At 37.1% G+C, this 15702-nt stretch overlaps 1 protein-coding gene across 1 annotated transcript in view; it reads left to right on the top strand.

Moving 5' to 3' along the window:
- Positions 1 to 1833: 1833 nt before the first annotated feature.
- gabbr2 (gamma-aminobutyric acid (GABA) B receptor, 2) overlaps positions 1834 to 15702 on the top strand; it is a 336240-nt gene continuing 322371 nt past the window's right edge. Inside the window, exon 1 of the mRNA XM_088929017.1 lies at positions 1834 to 2963. Coding sequence (XP_088785143.1) covers positions 2652 to 2963 — 312 coding nt within the window. The 5' untranslated portion in view covers positions 1834 to 2651. The remainder of the gene's footprint in view (positions 2964 to 15702) is intronic.

Genomic DNA, 15702 nt, shown 5'->3' with positions numbered 1-15702 from the left:
CCTTTCATTGTCTGTAGGTTTCCTATTTTTTGTCCCTTTTATATCTAACTTCATAGTAAAATGTATACATCCTAACCGTTTATATACACCATCTAAAAATGTTTTTAGGACTCCTATTTTATTCATCAGGTTATTTACAGCCTTATAACCCTATACATGTAAAAAACCTACAGAATAATATCTAGAACGGACATTTGCACTGTAAGTTCTGTTGTACAAGATGTGAATCTATCTTTAAGAATTTCATTTTATATTTATTAATTAATTGTTTGCTTTATTTGATGTTAGGCGCCAGAGAGAGCTAGCTTCGGAGCGGACCATCTGAGTTTGCAGGTGACAAGAGATCGAAAAGGCAGTTGAATCGCTTTACCACTCCAGGGACAGAGAGATATTTCTACGAGTAGAGTGTGAAACCATATATTCTGCAACTGCAGCACTTACAAAACGAGTTTTTAAATAAACGTATTCAGAACACAGATTTCATTTTCGAGAGATGAGAGAGGATTTGTGGGTCTCTGCTCTTCTGAAGTGGACGCGCATGTTAATTCAGCACCTTGGATAGCAACCTCAATGCTCTGCCTTTATTGTCGGAATAGCCCGTTTCCTATCATTTAGAACTGCTTTTCATTATTAAACATTATTTGTTCGTTGTTTTCTTTACATTAACAGTGTATTCGTTCTTTAGTTTGTACATAATTGGTAAGATATTTAACCGAGAAAGGTTTAATTTAGAACCTTAAAATTCTACAACAAACCTCAACACATATTTTAGACACATTTAACAAAATTTCAATGTTTTTCGTATATTATCGTTTGCCACCTAAGTTAAATGGCCGAAACATTCATTGGCTATCATAGGCATTAGACATGTAGTAAAATGTCTGATATATTTTCTAGAAAAATAGGGGTAAAGAATTATGACTGAGATAGCCTTTTCATTTTATGATTATGACTATAATTTACTCATATCATGGTCTGAATGTCACAATTCCTAGAAAAGTGTCTAGTTATCGTGAACTGCTAGATGGCAGTGTTTATATAAACCAGAGCCTTCTAATTTTACCCTTGCGCCGGGCAATTTAATAAAAAACGCTTTTCCATCGCACAGATGCTTCTAAATCATTTAAACCATTCAGGTTGTATTAATCTAAACCTTCAAATGTTTAATTCAAGTCAAATTTTAAAACAACGTTCGTCTGGTAAAACTGGTAAACATTTTTGTCACAAAGCAACTGTCCATGAACATTTAGGGTCAGGTGCATGCATGATAACCTGTTACAATATCTGATAATCGGATATAATGGAAATCTGTAAAATTACGCTTTTGTAAAAGAGAATGTAAAATATCCTAAAAAACATGAACTAATCCGAGCTTGTGTGTGTGCTTGTCTGGAAAATGTTCAGTATCTGGGTAGGAACAGTTCAGTTGAAATCCATTCTTAGTTACTAAAAAAAGACCATATTGCACGCAGTGATTCAACACGGTGCTCTTCTGCGTAAACAATAGTAGCTCTTCCCAATACGCTGAAACCGTAGTTTACCATGCGTGTCAAACACCCAACGATGAGGTACGGGTCGGTTCGGACTGCGGTCCTGTACGCGCTCTCTGATATCTCTACTCGAACATGAAATCTAATTAAAGGCGTTTAGGTTCACGCGGTGACTGTACAGTATACAGTATTACTAGTCTATTATGCCAGTAAATAAAAACAATCCAAGACGCTATTACAGTACCTTTCTCTTCTAGGCAGCTGGTGATTGCATGGGAACGGGTACCAACAGTTCCCTCGAGGTTTTTTTTTTTAATCTCCTGCACAGCTCTCTCTCTCTCTTGCGCGCTCTGATCAGCACAGGCACTGAAGACCTGTTCAGAAGCACCAAGGCAGCAGCAGCAGCAGCAGCAGCAGCACGACTCAGGCTTGGAAGGAACGGACTCGGTCACATCTCCTCACTAGAGCTGCTGCTGCTTGCAAGATTGCTTTTTACTCCCTTTTAGTAACAGCGTTGAATTCTCCCCCCCCCCCCCCCCCCTCCTTCAAAGAAACAGGGCACTGGCAGGAATGCAGTATCCGCACTCTGATTTTTGTTCGCCAGGAATACTTTCGGATACGGGATTCGTTTGCATATCCAAACACTCTTACTGCAAGTAGTTCAATAATATTGCTTCTTCTTTTTTTTTTTCTCCCCTTCATTACTTTGGATTGTGATGTACTGCCCTGATTGTGTCGGTATCTGGGAGGTGAAAGGAGGGATCGAGTTGGAGAGACTTACAGATTAGCACATACTGCTGTGGATCACAGGCGGCAAGGAAGGGGAAGTGGATCTCTTTCGTCTGTTCACATCTGTGAGAAAATCCCCGTTTTCATCACATCGTCACTGTTTTTTTTTCTTACATCTGGAAGGTGCTTAGGGAGAATCATACCGAAGCGCCATTAAAAGAAGATTGCACCTTACCGTGATACCCTCACCCTAAAGAAAAGGATATTTTGATCGCATCTCTGCCTTCGGCTTTTGTTTTACTGTAATTCTGTATATATATTTTTTTATTTACAGTTGGGTGTAGAATCCACCATAAACGCGCAAAATAGGAACAGTTTGCAATGCCAGGGCAGTGAAAGGGTGCATCTATTTCGTCGCCCTGTTCAGATAGCATGGCTTCATCCCAGAGGAAATGCAGCTTGGAGATGATTGTGGTGTCGGGATGCATGCTTCTGTTTGTCTTGGGATTCCGACCTGTTTTTGCACGAGGTTGCAATGACAACGCTGGGCACAATTTGGACAATGCGTGGTATGCTAAAGACGGCAAAGAGTTGCCCATCATGGTCTTGATGCCGATGAATGAATCAGCGCTTATGAGCAGTATCAGTCAAGGGATCGACCCCGCTGTTCAGCTTGCCATTCAGCATACGAAAGAGTCCGGGAATTATTCTTTCTCTTTGATCCCCAAAATCTACGACACTGAGGTAACTCGCAGTGTTCTGTTCATTAATATGTCGTTGGTGTTAGTTGACGGTTACAGTCGTGTCTACATGATATAACACTGGCGGGGAACTATGCATGCACGATGAACTGCCAGTGATGAAGGTACGGTAGATTCATGTGGAAACTGGATTCTGAGATGGGTTGATACACCTGCGCTGCACACCGCAGCCAGATCTTCTTAGTATTGCTGCAGAAAGACTTCAGAGAGAAAATAGAACAACGTGACATCTATCCCCAAAACAAACTAATCAAGAATGGGACTGAATCCACACTACCGCCCATATACCCTATACAGTACCTACTTACACATAGAATAGATAAAAATAAAATACCTGCGCAAACGTCATGGTAATTTCAAAATCTTGGGAATTATTTTGTAGATTACTTTTGGTTAAAATAACTAAGTGACATAAAAAGAGACTTAAATAAACCGAATACAGGTTTTAATTGCTTTGAGATATGATATATACAATACATCGAAATATTGTTAATGGAAACGTTAAAGCACCGCAAAACAGAAAGGAAATATTTAACTTTTCTTCCGTTAATCGATGCAGAAACGCTGATGTTTTCGTAAGCGTACTGCATTTAGCAATCAATTGCTTAATTGCAACCAATTATAGACATTTGTAAAAAAGATGTCTACATTTGCAGGGATTATAAAGTCACAATGCTTTCCTACAGTACAGTATATGCTGGTGCATGTCGTATTTTCAATATACTGTCCTTTCAAGATCCTTTTAGACATTTTAATAGAAATGAATGATTCCTGTAAATCCGAGTGACTATGAAACATGTATCCTTTCATCGTACATTAAGAACGTTGCTTAAAAATTACTTGACTTTCTTTTTAATGCCAAATGTGCTGTTTACAGTGGACGCTTGCCACCTTCATCAATAATCTATTTCAGTCACGATTTATATTATTTTGTCACAAGCTTGCTGCTAATTTGTTTACCTGAAGATGGCAGTAATTTCTTGTTCAAAATCTTTTCTAGTCTAGGCAGCACATAATTGTGAAACCATCAAATTTAAAAATAATCGAGAAATCTTGATCTCCTTGACATTATTAAGATAGTGACTTTTTAGAATATTTCTGCATCGAGGAATGGGGCTATAGCACATTTTATGTAACTTTGTCCATCTGTTATTTTGATTATGAAAAACGGGACGTACTGTAAGTAATTCCGGCCAACTTCATTCACCAGAGAGATGCCTTATGAGACTTCTGTCTCAACAGATGGTTGGGAAAATATCACAGGTGATTAAAAACCATGACGAAGTTTCTTCATCAGAATAACCACATGTCCATCGTGTTTAGAATGATTGGAGAGGTCTTGTTTCCTCTGGAAATTATCAGCATCGTAGAATGTTTTTGCTCATTGCACTTATGTGGCGCTCGGGTAATATGGAAATTTTAGGGCCACATGATCTGATTAGAAGATTAATAACATTACGAAAGAAAAATATACTGTAGATCACTTTTTTAAATTGATGACATTTATCACAAATTTAATTCTCCTTACCGAATATGAAGGTAAAACTGATCTAAAAAAGAAACAACACTTTTTTTTTAGTTCTTGACAATCTTGTTACAGTGAGCATAAATGACTGAAAATGATTGAAAATAAACCATTGACCAACGAAAATGAAATCAACCAGTCAATAAACCAATCTCTGATTTGGTATGTAGTCGAATTGAATGTTTTTTGCAATGTTAGCTTTCCTTGCCATCTTTATTATTACAATCCAATGAAGTATGTTTAATGCAACTTATGTTATGGTTGTGTAGAGCATTTTAAAGGTACAAAGGAACATTATTGCCTTTAATTTAGTGGAAAGGCAGTCTTAGCCAAAAAGCATTTATTAAATGTCACTAAAAGCTCACTTGAGGTCAATTAAGAAATTCATGAGGTATATGGCCTAATTGTTTAAAATGCAATCATTATGGTAGTGGGCTTTGATAATACAACTAACAGAAATCGACAGTGTATGGAATGCAAAGGTGTTGCTGAAATTGTTCATAGCTTAGTAATTACATTGAATTCTCTTGGAACCCATGCCGTTAAATTAAATATTCTTTATATTCCTTTGTCTGTTTTGTTCATCATTAAGATTATTTATAATGTGTAATATATTGGATACTCATCCAGAATTGGATCTTTGTCTTGGGAAGGGGTGAACTTTAATGGCTTTGAAGGCTTGCAAAATGAAATTCATTTCAATTCCTACAGTATTGGTATATGTCCAATATACAGTACAATAATTAGCCCGTAGTTTTCCCAGATAAATTGCAATTGACATTTAGCCTGTCAGTCCTGTACATTTGAAATACCTATTAGGAAAGTGCAGGTCGGACTTAATTGTAGCGGTATGTTTTAACAGAGAGTGCATAGTTCAGTGGATGGAAGTGGGTTAATTTAATAAAATGCAAACATTTTGAAAATGGATGAGTTTAGAGTTATTTATTCCTAGGCTTTTCTATCATGGACTTACTCCAAAAAAAGTACAGAGGGGCTTAGAATCTTGAATGTGTGACTTGAAAACTTACAGTACGTTCCTTTTCAACCATCCGTCCATTTTCAAAACTCTTCACCCCAGTCAGGGTCGTGGGGGAGCCAGAGCCTATTCTGGCAAGCAGAGGGTGCAAGGCAGGGTACACCCTGGGTGGGATACCAGTCCATCACAGGGCGCACACAGAGACACAAACATTCACACCAGGGCCAGTTTTACCAGAAGCCAGTCAACCTACCAGTACGTGAACACAGGGAGAACATACAAAGTAAACACAGATAGCACCCCAGGCCAGGACTGCGAGGCAGCAATGTTTTAAGATAGCAGCTTTGTGCCTTTTTTATTTTAATACCACAGAACCTGAAGTAGGTGAGAATGCCACTCAGAAGCTTCATGAGGGCATACTATTCAAGTGTGCAATGATAGTCTTGCAACATTTACTTTTTCATATCAAAGGAGGAAAAAAATATGGTTGCAACATGGAAATCTAACATAGACCTGGTCATGAAGAATTGAGCAATTCTTTTTTCGGTTTGATTCTGACACATTTGGTAGCATAGTCTAGAATTTAAAAAAGGCGATGTAAGTAGGAAGAGTGATCCAAACTTTTCAATATCTCTTCACGTTCTGCGTGTTCTTTCATTTCAGTTTATCTTCCACTTCTTTTAGCTTGAGTTTTTTTTATCAGGATCACCTTTATAATCTTCCTGTACACTGAATTACTTATTGTCGCTGAAGACAAGACCCACAGACTGTGATTCATATGCCTTGGGATCTCCACACAGTGTCCAGTATCTACAGGTGTACAGTATGAACAGAAAAGTTAATTTGCTGAGACAAGATATACTGTAGATACCACATACCAGGTACCATGTACTCAGCAATGCCAAGTAGATGTTGCACATATTGGTTTCTGTTTTTCTAGCTTTCATAACTTGACAACATGTGGTGATTACTGCCTTTGTGTAGCATTTGTGTAGCATCTATCTGATGTATAGCTTGGAAGATCATACAAGTCCTGTTTGTTCTAGAGGTAGTTCTAGAAAATACATACTATCATCAGAACAGTGCATACTACACTCAACAACTCTGCTGGTCACATAAAGCCTCAGATGACTCTGTTTTAGTAGCTTCAATTGATATGTGGGGGATTTAAAGAAGAGGAACAGGAATACTAGTCATAAGGTTAGACCTACAGTAGATCACAGAAAACAAACCTTTTAATTTACATCTAAGGTTATGGACTGGTTGGTAGCTGTTCCTGTTGCAAAAAGGATTTACTATACTAATAAGTGCGCATTGACTGTGGCCATTGATTTTCTACTAGTTCTCACAGAGGAAACATGCATAACATTGTGAATTGGAGCACGGGATGCAATGTTGTAAATGTGTCATGTTATCAGAATCATGAGGAATGTAGCAATAAAAAACTAGAAAGACCTACAAACATTTGATGGAGAAGCACCCTTGTTTAATAACCAACAGCCTGTTATATCAGTATATAAGTAAAACATAGGTTTATTGTACTGTTTTATTGTTTATTGAGTCAAAGAATCTCAGAAGACTTCATCAATGTGAGAATAATTCTATTAATATAACTATGGGTCTAAAGTCTTTTTTATACATTTTAAGGAGCCCCGGGCTACAATACATTATCTCCTGTGATTTTCTTTCCCTATTCACTTTAGAAACTCGGAAAGGGGCAAAAATGTTTGTTTGGTGTCTTGAGATTATTTGCAGACTAGGACTGTTTGTTCTCTAAAATCCACCCTTGGCATCTTACACTGACCTCTCTGCAGCCCCAGGGAATTATAATTAACATTCTATTGCATTATGTCTAAAACATTTACACTTTCTCCTAAGCAAAACACATTTTGCTTTAGAGCGATAATTTACTTAAGAAATACATCTCTGTAATATTCGCAAAGAAATGTGGCCCAAGCCGAATTCAGATGTACAAATGATACTCGTAGATTAATGTATAAAACATAAAATTCATTACTTTGTGCTTTGTGTTGAATAATATTGCTTAGAAACCCCAGTGCTGTTACTATGATTGGGTTGAATGACCATAAAGTGTAACAAAGTATACAGTATTTATGTAGCTTCTCATTGCAGATATTGAGCATGACAGATTAGTTGCTGTTCAGATCCTGGGGATCAATAAGTAGTATCAGAAGCTGTGTGTTCATTTTTATTACTCTTTTTCATCAGATAATCTAATTGAAAACATTCGTATTCACTAGAAATGAGATCCATTTATACCTTAGCAGCAAGCTGTGGGAAATACCTTGCTAAAGTGCACAACGGCAGCATCCCACAACTCCCTGGGTGGGAATGTAGAGACCTAACCACTACTAAAGCTCAGAAGAAAAACGTTTACCTGTTCCTTTAATTTTACCATAATGCCAGGGACTAGCTGCATCATGGTTAGTAATGATCAGCCTCCCTTTCTAATTGAAACAATAACATACTGTAGCCATACAGCTGTGTATAAAGGCAGACCTGCTGGTAGCTGCAATACATTTACAATAATGCAAACATCACAGGATTAAGATACATTTTAGAGGTGCTTGGTTAGCTGATTTCCTGTAAGTGTGGCTTTAAAACATGTCCCAGTGAAGAAAGTATTAAGGTGTAAGATAGATCTTAAAGGGTTATACAGTCATCTTCAATTTTATTGTTTAGAATGATTCTACAGCAGTCTGCTGTGTCAAGGGGTATAATCCTGTGCTTCGTTCTTCATTCAATTTGTGTGTGAGATCAGGCCTTTCACAAATTCCCATGTTTTGCCCTCCAGCAAAACACAATCTGGCCTGTTTAAAGAGGTACATACTGTACTGTATTTATCGTACACAGATTAAAATGCCTCTGTCACCTCTGAAATGCTTAAAGGTGTGGAGATGTTACATTGCTTTTATTTGTCCTGGTTTTAATGCAAGTAAATCAAAGGAATGGAGAGCTATCCACTGGCATTTACTGAACTGGTGTGCTAGGCAGATTGAAGTAATCAGCCCTGAGCAGCTCTTTATCCCTTAATCACATTCTCAGTGTATTCTCTGAGGGACAGACCCCCTTGCGGGGCAGAGTAGCAACAGGCTGCAGGAGATCAAGCTTAAAGAAAGGCTTTAAGGGCTGTTATTCCCTGGAGACACACTGAAACGGGGAGACGTAGCAAGAACGAGGGTGCCAGAAGGTAAAATGGATGCCTGGACACAAGCGCTAAAGATTCTGGTTCTTTTTGTGTGGCTGAGGGGGCCCAAACTTTGTGAAAGTCCCCACACTCTCCCTGTCATGTGGATCATGCCTCTCACCAACTATCCTGGGAGAGGCAACCTTACGGCTGAGGTCTTACCAGCTGTCCAACTGGCTCTTCATCACCTGAAGAAACACCCATCTCCGTTTAAGAATTATGAAATCCAGTTTCATTTGGAAGATTCCCAGGTAATTGATTCCTTACGTATTATTAATTATGGGCTGCAGGCATTCTTATTATTAAGCAAAGGGAAATACTTTTTGGTTGAGTTTTCTAAGAAGTGCCTAAATGATCAAGGTGTCATATACTGTAGTTAAATATACTGTGTGAATGTACATATAAATCTCTGTATGCAAATGAGCATTTTAAATTTAAGAAATGTATCTCTGTGTTTAACAAAACTTCACTGTATCAGAGCAGCTTGCATATTTGACTTTTCCAGTAAATGTGAGGTTTGTAAAAGTTCATTTTCCTTAAATAGCTTTCACGGAAGACTGTATTCTGTTGTTGTAGAGCAAATACTGATCATTAAAACCAAGGAATTTGGCTGTAGGGTCGGATTTTGTTGTAACTAACTGATGAGTGAGTTATTTCCATCAACTACTTTATATGAAAGGAAACATTGGTGATTTCATCTGTGTCTTAATGAGGGAAATTCCCATTCTTTCCATTTACCTCAAAGGACTACATTGGCTTAATTGCAGGTTTACAAAAAGTCTTATTTGACATCTCTGCCTTTATCTTTTCCACAAGTGTCATGGTTGTGTTTCAAATCATATTAGATTGTCAGGCTAAGCAGCTGGCTATGCAATGGAGTAGGTTGCTGGGTTGTAAGAGTGTAATTGTTTGATATTGCTATTAAAAAGCTGTAGCAATATCTGAAGTAAAAGCAATAGTAATTAGAACAGGATTAGTGAAAGAATATGCAGTTTCACATACAGTAGTTCTGACACTTTCTGTTTTGCTATAGAAGTTATTACCAGAGGTTGAAGGATTTAATAACCTATTTAATTTGACTCCTTTTACCAATTGTGTTTTTTGTTTTTCATGTAGAGGTCAGAATCTCTTTATTATGTATAGCAGTAATAACCTACTAACAGCTTTATACTGTCAAAGCTCCTAATGGATTTGCTTTGGAACCTACATTTTTGAGATGCAAAAAGTTGTGCTCACCAAGGCTATCAAAGCTTCACAGCATGTAGGAAGTGACAAGCGTTGATCTATGTCCTAGCTGCATGTTGTCATCTATCCTTTAAAAGTTAAATCATCACCTTATTTGTTAAAGGATATTTAAGGTAACCCATTAAGACAGGTGTAAGTGATGCTATTTGTCATGGAGTTACTAATAACATATTGGACATGCTCTCTGTTCAAGATGTTACTTCCTGCCACAGCAAAATGTAATAGAATCCAAATGATCTTGTTGCATAGCCTAATGAAAATAGAATGGCAGGTACTTAAAAGTCCCATCAGTAATATTACCTCTTATGTAATATTACTGGTTGTACATATGGCCTATGCTCGGTAAAATGAAATGAGGAGATTTTACAGTACTGTATGCCAACTTCCCAACTTTCATTTAATTACATATAATTTCATATTTACAGTGTAATACCTGGCATTAAAAAAACATTACACACCTGAAAGCCCAGTGCTCTGACTTTGTTGAATAATCTAATGACATTATTCAGTGAAATAGAACTGAGATATCAGTGATATCAGGAGAATTATTTTATTAGCCTGGAGAAAGATGTGAACATGAGTCTTCTCTGCTTTGCAATAATTCCCCTGCAAACTCAACAGATTTAACGATTAATATTTGGTCTTTGAAAAGCCAGCATATGCTTTGTTTGAAAAGCACTAAGATCAGTTAACACAGTGCAGTAAATTTACTTTATACTGTAAAGCTCTATATATTTACTGAAATGTATGTACTGTATACAGTAGCAATTTCTATATACTGAAATTCCATGTACTGTGCAACAGGTATAGTGAAGTTCCAACACCCAGTCTTTATTCCTGTTCAAGAGGTGGTGCCTAGCAACAAATATGCATTATATACTATATGGAAATCTGCTACATACTGTAGAGGTCCAACAGGTGAGGTTACTTGAGACTGTATGTGCTTCCTTTTGTTTCTTTTTTACAAAGTAGCATCAATAATATTTAATTGTTCAATATGTATTTTTAGACTTTACTGTCCTGAGAAAAAGAATAATTTAGGAATAGCCGATACCATAGTTTTTCTGCTTGTTTTATTGTGCACAATAACCTACGTCTTGCAATTGTAACCACACACTGCAATCTGCTGTACTGTAAAACGACTTGAAAAGGCAATGTGAAATAATGGATACAGATCACATTTACCCCGGGTAGCACAGATCATTCGCCACAGCATTTCTTAAAAAATGCAACATTACATCTGAAAGGCTTTGAAGGTTAATGCAAGGGGCATTTTGACAGGTTTGTCTGTGATATCCATGGAGAAATTAGTCTAATGGGTCATTCCTGTTTTGAGTTTCATGTACATTATAATTGATCGGCAAGTGGCTGAAGTGCATTCTAAAAGGAATTTAAAACCAGAAGTGGAAGGAAGTATTTTGACAGTAAGGTAAGACCGAGAAGCTAACTTGGCAATGTATTGATGCAGTGTGGTTTGAAGGAGGATGCTTACTGTTTTAGTAAATGGAAATTTTAGAAATCCATTGCGAACCACAGGTAGTCAGTTAATGATGTTTTGTGTTTGCTTGTTTGCTTTTTGCTTATTAGTCTGTGGTCTCACATGCCTGTATTTCAATTTTCATAGCTTATGAAATCGTTTTGCCTAGAGTGGAGCGCTGACATTTTCAGCTTGATGCTTATGTTGGCCTCTCAAGATTAGAAAGATTTAAATCGTAATTTCATAGTACAAGAATGATAAGAGAGGGGTTTGTTGGCTACACCGCTATATCACAAATGCTGTGGTGAGACATTTATTTCAGTTGTGGAGCTACTGTGACCTTAAAAAAGTAATTTCAGCTACTGACTCAACTCTTTGCCTGACAGTTGTCACAACCAAGAGCAATGCTGAAAAGCTATTAGAAAAACAAATGCGAGAATCACTTGTGCTGTCAAGCAGTGACACAGGGGTTTTTTGTTATTGACTGCAAATCTACTGGCTTGCTCTTGGGGGATGCAAGAAAATGCCACTTTATTGCAGAGAGTTGGGTGTAGATTTTATTTAGGCTCCTATAAGCAGACTTTGCAATCAGATTTCCTCCAGAAATTGTGCAGTTGTTGCATTTTTTTTTGCTGAAAAGGCAAAACCAAACCAAGGAAGAACAATCTTTTTAAAATGTCTTTCTAAAAGTGAAATGCATTAGCTCAAACCGTGTTTGTTAGGTTGTTAAAACACATAGAGTTAAAATTGCTTGCATATTTGTGCCCGTAGCCAAAAATAATGTACACACTGCACATTCGGTCTCTGAAAGATCATTTTTCCAAGCATAATCCTTCTCCAAATGTTTCAGCTATGTGCAACTTATTTGAAGAAATGAACCCGAGAAAAACATTATTGTCTTGGATGTCCATTGTCTTAGGTGATATTGCCTCAGTTTTGTGAATGCTGAAGAGAAAAAGTAGGCCAGAAGAGGTTGCAACTCTGTGAAAATAAAAAATGAAAACATCTACCCTGATCAATTGAATACAAAAAAAAATTGTGCTTTGTGATTTTGTGTATGTCTGTTTCAAGTTTCAGTTCACAACTACTGTACTATCTTTTTTGCTAGGGCAAAAGGGCACAGTGGCACAGTAGTTAGCATTGCTGCCTTGTAGTGTTGGGCCCTGGGTTTAATTCCTGGGCTGCTATCTGTGTGGAGTTTGTAAGTTTTCCCGGTGATTACATGGGTTTCCTCTAGGTGCTCTGGTTTCCTCCCACAGTCCAAAGACAACATATTAACTGTCAGGTTAATTTGCATCTGGATACAGTACATTGGCCCTGGTGTCAGTGTGTGTGCTTGTGTCTGTGTGCCCTTTGATGGACTGGTGTCCTGTCCAGGATGTATCCCACATTGGATTAGTTTTCATTCTACATTATGCTACATTTTCTTTATTCGTAAAAGACATGTCAAATTTTGCCGGCAAGGATTCAGGGACGTTGAACCCTAATGGCTGACCATTGTACTGAATTATAGCAACAGCCTGCAGTAAAAAAACAACAACATCTAGTGCAGTACTGTACCTCAACCCAGGAACTGAACCTCAATGATTTTTGTCAACCTGTGATATAACTACGTTATTAGGCATTTTACTTTATAATGGCAATCCCTCTAGCACACAAAACGTCATAATCGCAGTTTCAGAGCAACCAGAATTGACAAGACAATTAGAAGTCTGCTTTTGTTCATGACTGGGCCATGAATGAAAACTGTCTCTTTGAGAAAGAGAACGTGGCTGAGCTTTTACTATACAATATAGTGCAGTAATGGCTTACATTGCTCAAAGCTTAGATTTCCATGAAGGTTTTGTTCAGCTAAGTGGAAAATAATTCTGAGGTAGCTTAAGTCATACCATCAATATTAAAAAATCAAATTTAGCTCAAACTATAATCACATTGTAAATCATTTAAGCATATTAAAAGGACAGGTTTTAGAATGTTTTTGTGTTAGATATCAAATTATTTATACATTTTTAAATAATATTAATTTGTCATAGAACTACATTTATTGGGTTCGCTACGATAATACTCAAACTTCTGAAGCACTGTTGTGTAACACTTGAAAGGTAACAGAATATTTTTTTTCTGTATTCCTACCCATTGCAGGGAAGGTTTTCCCAGGAAAGATGTTCTTTTTATGTTGCTCTGTAAGAGTTGAGGAGAATGAAAAAGAGATGGTCTTAAAAATCGTTTTGTGCATTTTTCCCTGTAAAAAAGCACAATAAATATTCCTCTGATCTCCTCCTCTCTTAGACTTTTAATGAACCTCAAGGCAGAAAGTACAGTAATCTGTCTAGCAGCTTTTGTCTTATGATGAATTACAAGTTACTTGCCCCTGGATTAGGGAAATGTTATTTGCATACATTACTTTATCAGCAGTGGTGCTGCACATTTTGCTGATAGATTTCAGTAAGAGAGGCTAGAACTCCCTAGCTTTAAAAAACAACAACAAACTTTATTTTATATAACACCTGTAAAAGTAGCATTTAGAGCACTTTGTAGTGGGTATACAACAAACAGTCAAAACAAAAGAAAACAGCTACAGTATAAGGACAGCAAATTACAAAATAAGCAAATAAGAAACACAAGCTGTCTTGAGGGGACTGAGAAGTAAAAAATTGATTCAGAACATGTTCTTAAGTTTTATCCAGAAGAAATGACAAGGAAAGTATTTTTTCTGTGCCCAGTTTAAAGTTGATCAAGCAGATGCCTCTATGTTTCCTATCTATTGAAGAGTGAAATCCAGGAACGTTTTCCACCAGAGCCTGGGTTATGTGATCTCAAAGATATAGGGTGAAGTATTGGTATAATATTCTACAACAGTCGACAGCAGCATACCTGCATCTGAATCAAGGAATCAAATATTAAAAATCAAATTTGTGCATTAGGATGAAGTGAATGAGTCTCCAAGAGTGATCAGGAGAAAAAATGAAGTCAGTTACCATCTCACAATGGCTGTGCTCTGAAGCCATAGCCTTCACCTCGTTACTACTCATGGCTGCACTTCCTTTTTTTAAAATCCTGTACTGTTATTGAGCTCAGTTCTTAAACATGTCTCAAATTACCGAGCTGTTTAGTTTCGGTCGCGGAGATTCACAATGCGGGAACTTGTTTCAGCTACTGACAGCTCAACAGCTTTGGAAAGTGTTGAACTGTTTCAGTTTGTTCAGATGTTTAGTCAGGAATTTAGGTGAAGTTCTGAATTACTAGTGGTACATATGTATCATTGGTCTATAGAGGCACTATTCTTGTTCTTTCAAAATTTGGTTTACAGTGCTTCTTCCAATGAAATAAATTGTACAAGAGGAAGTGTCTCTTGATGCTTTCACTAGAGACCTACCCAGAGAGGCTGTGGTGGTGATTTTATTTAAATATTACTCCCATGCAATGGCTGGTCTTTCTATACATACCGAAAGAAATGGAAGAAAAACCTTTACAGATCTCTAATTTTATATTTTATTGACATCCTATTTCATATCTTTGCTGAATGATAGTGTACGGATTTTTGGGGGGAGAAAACGGGACATTTGGATCTATTTCCTGAGTTTTGTTTTAATCCCATCTCCAAAACAAATATGTCTCTAAATCAGTTTGTGATTAAATGTATCCTTCTCTCCTGATATTGACAGTTGCTGTTCAGGTGGCCTAAGGTAACAGAGAGAAGCTCCTAAGCATAAAAAAAATAATTGAAGCCACACTGTCCAATGACAGTTAAATTTCAAATTAAGGTAAATTTGAAAACGCACCAAAACTGGTAGTTTCATTCCAGTATATAGAGCCTCTATAGAAAATATTGGACAAGATTTCTTGATTATCTGGGTCACCGAGTATCTTTTGATCTTCTGTGTTATGGAAAATAACTGAGGAAAGCAGGCATTGCATTGCTGTAAGTAGTGTTCAAACGAACAGAATGAAATGGCTCACAATAAGCAGAAATTTACCCAGTAATTAGACATTTTGCAGTAGAAATGGCCTGTGTGGGTAATTAATGTAATGAAGAAATTCATTACCTTAACACAATCTGACTCTTTCACTTGCAGCACTTTTTCGTAATGTTTCCCAGACTGTTGTTTCCTCGATTAATGAATGTTAAAGGAGCAGTCCATCACTATATTCAAAGAACAGCTTTCCAAAAATGGACAAGAAAAGGAACATTTTGAAAGGTACCATTACCTTAATACAACATTTTCTCATTCGTATGCTTCAGTTGCTTTAAAGAATTTTCCTTTGGGAAAAATTAACTTATTTCTTTAAA

This window comes from Atractosteus spatula, chromosome 12 (assembly GCF_055471065.1).
Source record: "Atractosteus spatula isolate fAtrSpa1 chromosome 12, fAtrSpa1.hap1, whole genome shotgun sequence".
NCBI classification, from domain to species: domain Eukaryota; kingdom Metazoa; phylum Chordata; class Actinopteri; order Semionotiformes; family Lepisosteidae; genus Atractosteus; species Atractosteus spatula.
Note: the sequence above shows the minus strand (reverse complement) of the source record. Positions and strands in the feature narration are given on the sequence as shown.